Consider the following 7324-nt stretch of genomic DNA (forward strand, 5'->3'; position numbering starts at 1 on the left):
TGAACAGACACTTCTCAAAAGAAGACATACAAATGGCTAACAGACACATCGTCGTTAGCCATGAGGGAAATTCAAATCAAAACCATATTGAGATACCACCTCTTACAGTTAGAATGGAAAAAATTGACAAGGGAAGAAACAACAAATGTTGGAGAGGTTGTGAGGAAAGGGGAACCCTCTTACACTGTTGGTGGGAATGCAAGTTGGTACAGCCACTTTGTTTTTTATTTTTTTATTTTTTTTATTTTTTTAAGATTTTATTTATTTATTTGCGAGAGAGACAATGAGAGACAGAGAGCATGAGAGGGAGGAGGGTCAGAGGGAGAAGCAGACTCCCCGCCGAGCAGGGAGCCCGATGCGGGACTCGATCCCGGGACTCCAGGATCATGACCTGAGCCGAAGGCGGTCGCTTAACCAACTGAGCCACCCAGGTGCCCCAGTACAGCCACTTTGGAAAACAGTGTGGAGGCTCCTCAAAAAATTAAAACTAGAACTACGCTATGACCCAGCAATTGCACTACTGGGTATTTACCCCAAAGACACAGATGTAGTGAAAAGAAGGGCCGTATGCACCCCAATGTTCATAGCAGCAATGTCCACAATAGCCAAACTGTAGAAAGAGCCGAGATGCCCTTCATCAGATGAGTGGATAAAGAAGATGTGGTCCATATATACAATGGAATATTACTCACCCATCAGAAAGGATGAATACCCAACTTTTACATCAACATGGATGGGACTGGAGGAGATTATGCTAAGTGAAATAAGTCAAGCAGAGGAAGTCAATTATCATATGGTTTCACTTGTGGAACATAAGGAATAGCATGGAGGACATTAAGAGAAGGAAGGGAAAAATGGAGGGGGGGACATCGGAGGGTGAGATGAACCATGAGAGGCAATGGACTCCGAGAAACAAACAGGGTTTTAGAGGGGAGGGGGTGGGGGGATGGGTTAGCCCAGTGATGGATATTAAGGAGGGCACGTACTGCATGGAGCACTGGGTGTTATATGCAAACAATGAATCTTGGATCACTACATCAAAAACTAATGATGTAATGTATGGTGATTAACATAACATAATATAATAATAAAAAAACACTAATGATGTGTGGTGACTAACGTAACATAATAAAATTAAATTAAAAAAAAATTCAGGTTCTGATTCAACAGGTCTGGGGTCTGGCCAAGATTCTAACAAGCTCCCAGGTGATACAGTAAACCACACTTTGGATAGCAAGCACCTAGATACATATGACCTGTTATTAAATTGGTATTAGTTCCTGAACCATAATAACTGAAAATTTAGACTTTCAGACTTTGACCTTTTTGTTTATTGGTAATCTCATAAAAATGCTGCGTGATCTGGACTTCTTTTTTTTCCCTAGTCTCCTTTCTTATCCCGTTCTTACTTTACATTTGAGACATAACAAACTACTTGAAGTTTCCAGAATGTGTCAAGCTCTTTCACATCTCGGTACCTTTTCAAATGCTGTTTCCTCTGCCTGTCCCAACATCTTGTGTTGCTTCCTTTAAAACTCAGCTCAACTAGGGGCATCTGGGTGGCATAGTCGGTTAAGTGTCTTGTTCTTGGTTTCAGCTCAGGTTGTGATCTCAGGGTTGTGGAATCAAGCCCTGTGGCAGATTCCATGCTCGGCACATAGTCTACTTGAGATTCTCTCTCCCTCTCCCTCTGCCTATTCCCACCGCCCCCCATGTTCTCTCTCTTTCTCAAATAAATAAATAAATCTTAAAAAAAAAAACCCTCAGCTCAGTTGTGGTCTCCTCCAGGAATCCTTCCCTAATCTCTTTACATTGTAATTGTTTAATTAAATGCTTCCAGTATTCTCTCACAATGCCCTGTATTTCTTATGTTATAACTTTCTCGTAATTTATTGTAGTGTCGGCTGACTTGTCTGCTTGCTTCAAGACAACATTTCATGGGAGGAAGAGATTATGTATTTTATCTCTGTTACCTACTGCCAATCACAATGCCTGACACATAGTAGGTTTCCATTAAAGTTTGTGGAATGAATGAGGAACGGCAGTTGATGTGTTGTAGTTATGCAATAATATAATGCAGTATTTTCTTTCATGAAGTTTGATTTGGGAGTAATAACTAAAGTCATAAAAAGTTAAGTACAGGATGAGATAATACTGAAGATATAAAATGTTAGTATGTGATTAATTGCCAAATGAGGATCATAGAAAATAACTGTTCGAAGTTCATTGGATTGGAAAATGTCACTATAGATTTATTACTGTGTCTTTAATATCCCAGTTGTTCCGCAAAAGATTTGAGATAGCTGACAACACTATGTATGGGAGTTAATGAGAGGTATGAACACATACATAGTTAAGGGAATAGCATTAGAAGAGGAGGGAGTTATGGAAGTACATACTCAGAACTTGAGGATCAAATATACTAGCATATTTGCAAAAATAGTCCTTATTCAATAATGGGCAGTAAGAAAGGTGTGCTGGACTTCCATTTCCACTCTCTACCTTGGAGGCTGACTTCTCTACCTTGGAGGCTAACTTCTGTGGTGGCATCGGTAGCTCCCTTGTCCTCTGGCTTCTGGCTGAATTTGGCCAAAGGAAGGGACGTACCCTGGCAGAGGATCAAATGGAAGGAGAAGAGTGAGGTCAGGATATTTATTTTCCTGTGTTACCTAGAACTGGCTGTGCCTCTGTGTAAATTGCCCCTTTGTTAAAATCTCCTTAAATTATTCTAATTTGAGTGTGCCCCCTGTTCCCTGTTGACACTCTGATACAATCATGGAGTTGTTTAATGTTAGATTGGATGCCCGGCTTAATAACTTTTATGATAACCATTTATGCTACAAAAATGTTTTAGGTGCTGTATATCAGGTAAGATTCTATGAGGAGGGGGTTCAGTAGAGAAGAATTCGGAAAGCAAACCAACCTGAAATCTCATACTTATATTGTTCACATTTTAATGTGGGATAGAGGATATAACTCATATTGGAGGTAGGGAAAAATTGATATGTTTAAATCCCCACAGTTCTATAATATTTTTTTTTACGTCAACCTTTCATTTACTGTTCAGTTGTAAAGTAATAATGTCTTAGAGATGCAATGTTTGGGTTGTTCCCTTTTTACTTGGGGTAGATTATCCAGAATTTTTGCCTCTCTTTTCTGTTGCTCATTTTCTGGTTATTTCAGTGCACACTCTTCTTCCATCAGGAGATAGAAAAAGAAAATAAATGGATGAAAAGCTTAGCTTTAGTATCTATGATAAGAGGTTTGTTAGGAAAGAGACTGAAATTCTAAACTAAAATGAAGCTTTTCAGTTTACCTGGGCTGGTCTGCCCCCTATTGCCATAAAGATACCAAGAGGTCTTTCCAGCTTGTCAAAAATCAAGAGATAAAATGGACAGAAAGTCTTATATTCATGATGATGAAGAGAAACAGGTTTAATAAATAGATAAGATGCTCTTAATATAAGGCCCTGGTGTATAGACTCTGTCTTTGAGTCTTGGATTGCATTACAACCTTGTTTGCAATACAAACTTAGATCATTGTTGACTCATATGAGCCTAATTCTGTGACCCAGCAAAAACAGATCATAAATCCCAGCAATGGAAGGCATGTTTGTGGTTTGACCTTGGAATGATGAGCTAAAGGTGCTGAGGAAACCATGAATCTACTTTACAATAATAACAAAAATAAGGTTGTTTATACTTTGCCCAGTGGATGAAGTGAAAATCTAATATTTTTCTTGGTACAACCTGTACATTTTACCAAGCTTGATTAAATTCCTGTTTAGTAGGTAGCTAGAAGAGGAACTGAATAAAAACAATATATGAAGCTTTCAACTCCTACTTTGTTCTTCCTTATTTAATTCTTTTTTTATTTATTTTTATTTTTATTTATTTATTTATTTATTTTTAAAGATTTTATTTATTTATTCATGAGAGACAGAGAGAGAGAGAGAGGTAGAGGGAGAGGCAGGCTCCCAAGGAGCAGGGAGCCCGATATGGGACCCCATCCCAGGACCCTGGGATCATGACCCGAGCCGAAGGCAGACGCTTAACCATCTGAGCCACCCAGGCGCCCCTAATTCTTTTTTTAAAGGCTGTTTTAACTCTTCCTTTTTTTTAGGTTCCATTTATGAAATGTTTGGAAATGAATGCTGTTTGTCAACAGGAGAAGTGATTAAAATTACTGGTCTCAAAATTAAGAAGATCATAGCTGAAATTTGTGAGCACACTGAGGGTTGTGAGTCTTTACAACCATTTGAGCTGCCTATGAATTTTCCAGGTATAGTATTTTGTAACCATTTCACATTTATAAAACTATTGTTAATATACATCTATACAATTGAAAACAAGTGGTAGCTTTTTTTCACTCTAGGGTAGTGGGTGAAAAAATTAGAATTCTTTTTTATTTTTTTATATGCAGTGTTATGTGAGTTTCAGGTGTACAATATAGTGATTCAGCAGTTCCATACATTACTCAGTGCTTATCTTGATAAGTATACTCTTAATCCCCTTCTCCTGTTTCACCCATCCCCCCACCTCTACCTCCCCTCTGGTAACTATCAGTTTATTCTCTATAGTTAAGAGTCTGTTTTTGGTTTGTCTCTTTTTTCTTTGTTTCATTTGTTTTGTTTTTTAAATTCCACATATGAGTGAAATCATATGATATTTGTCTTTCTTTGACTGACTTATTTCACTTAGCATTATACTTTCTAGATCCATCCATGTGCAAATGGTAAGATTTCATCTTTTTTATGGCTGAATAATATTCCAGTATATATACACCACATATGTATACACCACATTTTTTTTTAAAGATTTTATTTATTTATTTGACAGAGAGAGACACAGCGAGAGAGGGAACACAAGCAGGGGGAGTGGGAGAGGGAGAAGCAGGCTCCCCGCAGAGCGGGGAGCCCGATGCGGGACTCGATCCCAGGACCCTGAGATCATGACCTGAGCTGAAGGCAGTCGCTTAACCAACTGAGCCACCCAGGCGCCCTACACCACATCTTCTTTATCCACTCATCTATCAGTGGACACTTGGGCTGATTCCATAGTTCCATAGTTTGGCTATTGTGAATAATGCTTCGGTAAACATAGGGGTGCATGTATCTTTTTGAATTAGTATTTTTGTATTCTTTCGATAAATATCCAGTAGTGGAATTACTGGATTATATGGAAGTTCTATTTTTAATTTTTTGAGGAAACTCCATACTGTTTTCCACAGTGACTGCACCAATTTGCATTCCCACCAATAGTGCATGAGTGTTCATTTTTCTTCACATCAGTCCTTTTTAAGGACTAATAAAAGGCAAATTATTTTTCCCCTTTTTAATAAATATCCTTCACTTAGTACTTAATATTTTCTGTTAACAAATACTTAATGAGTTCTAACTGTATGCATTACTTGCTATGCTAGTGAGAATGAAGGAATCAAAAATATTTTACAAAGTTATGTAGGACTAATATCTCTTAAACATATTTACTCTCTTTATTCCTATTGTAAGTAGAATCTTGCTCCCTGGATCATTGCTAAACTTCCCAGTAGGATCCTACTGACACATCTGGTTGCTCTTCTTTTTCTAGTTAATTCTACTCACCCTTCCAAAATTAGCTCAAATATCATATCTTCTGGAATACTTTTGCTGATCCCCTAACCTACTCTGGGTATCTCTCTTTTATGTTTCCATATATCTTGTTCACCAATAGCATTGGGTAGTCATTAATGATTTTCTTATTTGTCTTATTCTCCAGACCAGGTGTTGGCAAATGTTTTTTATAAAGAAACAGATGGTAAATATTTTAGATTTTGCTACCAGATGATCTCTGTCACAACCATTCCAATCTGATGCTGTAACATGAAGGAAGCTGTAGATGATACATAAACTAATGGACATGGCCGTGGTTCAATAAAAATGTATTTACAAAAATAGGTGGCCAGCAGAATTTGGCCTGTGAACTGTAGTTTGCTGACCTCCTCTAGACTAAAACTTTTTGACAAATAAAGTATGACATATATGACTTTATATCTAGTTCCAAGCACTTTTTCAGTAGTCATTTACTGAATGGATGAATGAGTGAAATGAGTGAATAAATGATTAGTGGAAGAGAAAATCTAGTAAACATTTACAATATGATGTGATTTGTGGTGCAATTGAAATATCCATGGGTTCCAAAAAAAAAAAAAAAAGGAGGAGGGGCTGGGGGAGGAGGAAAGAAGAAAAGAAGGAGAAGGAGAAGAAGAGATATGCATGGGTTCCATGAGAGTCTTGATAAGGAATATCTAACTCTAGTTGGTCATGTTTCAGAACATGGATTTTGGAGTCATTATATATATTTGAATTCCAACTCTGCCACTTCTTAGTTGTATAACCTTGCCAATTTACTTACTCTCCTCTCATGTAAAATGGGAATAATAATACTATCTATCTTCTAGTGTTTTGGGGAGGAGTGAATATTGAAATATGTTTAAAGTGTTCACAATGGTACTTCGTATAGCAAGGACTATAAAAAGTGTCAGGTTTTATACCATTATTATCAAGTGGAGTCAAGTTTTTCAAAGCTTTTGAAAGAATGTTATACTTGAGCTCAGATTTGGAGAATGAAAATAAATTAGCTATGTGAGGAGAGGATTCTTCCAAGTTTTCCAGTATCTTCTTCCTTTCAACTGGAATCTTACCTATTTTTCAGTTCTGTTTACTCCTTCCTTACCCCCATCCTCTATAGCAATGGTTCTCAAACTTGGCTGCACACTGGAAATCACCTAGGGAGGTTTAAAATATCCTGATGCTCTGGCCAATTGCCTGAGATATTTTGATTTATTTAGTCTGGAATAAAGTCTGGTTACCAAAGTATCTTAAAGTGACCAGGGTGATACTAATGAGCAGTCAAGGTTGCAAACCATTGTTTTATGAGAAGCTTTCCCTGAGTATTCTAATTGAATGTAACAATTCCCTTTTTGAATAACTATACTCTTTCATGCCCTAATCATTGCATTTATCACATTTTGAATGTAATTGAGGTTATTTGTGTGCTTGCCTTAGAGGACCAACTGCTTAACAGCTTACAACATTGCTGACAACAGAATCTGAATCTCATTTACTGTTATAATCCCCCCAGTGTTTAGGAGAAGATGTATATAATAAGTATTTATTAAGTTAAAATGACTAGAATCTTCTAGTAGGAGTGTTTCTTATGAGAGTAGTGAAAACACTTAGCTTTTTTTGGAATTTGTATTATATTATATATATTTATATTATATTATATTATATATATTTATATTATATTATATTATATTATATTATATTATATTATATTATATT

The 7324-nt window shown here is 36.8% G+C and overlaps 1 protein-coding gene across 1 annotated transcript in view; it reads left to right on the forward strand.

The window, feature by feature from the left end:
* THEMIS (thymocyte selection associated) overlaps window positions 1–7324 on the forward strand; it is a 171946-nt gene that overhangs the window by 43114 nt on the left and 121508 nt on the right. The window contains exon 2 of the mRNA XM_021693304.1: window positions 4123–4281. Coding sequence (XP_021548979.1) covers window positions 4123–4281 — 159 coding nt within the window. The remainder of the gene's footprint in view (window positions 1–4122; window positions 4282–7324) is intronic.

This window comes from Neomonachus schauinslandi, chromosome 8 (genome assembly GCF_002201575.2).
Source record: "Neomonachus schauinslandi chromosome 8, ASM220157v2, whole genome shotgun sequence".
Taxonomy (NCBI): domain Eukaryota; kingdom Metazoa; phylum Chordata; class Mammalia; order Carnivora; family Phocidae; genus Neomonachus; species Neomonachus schauinslandi.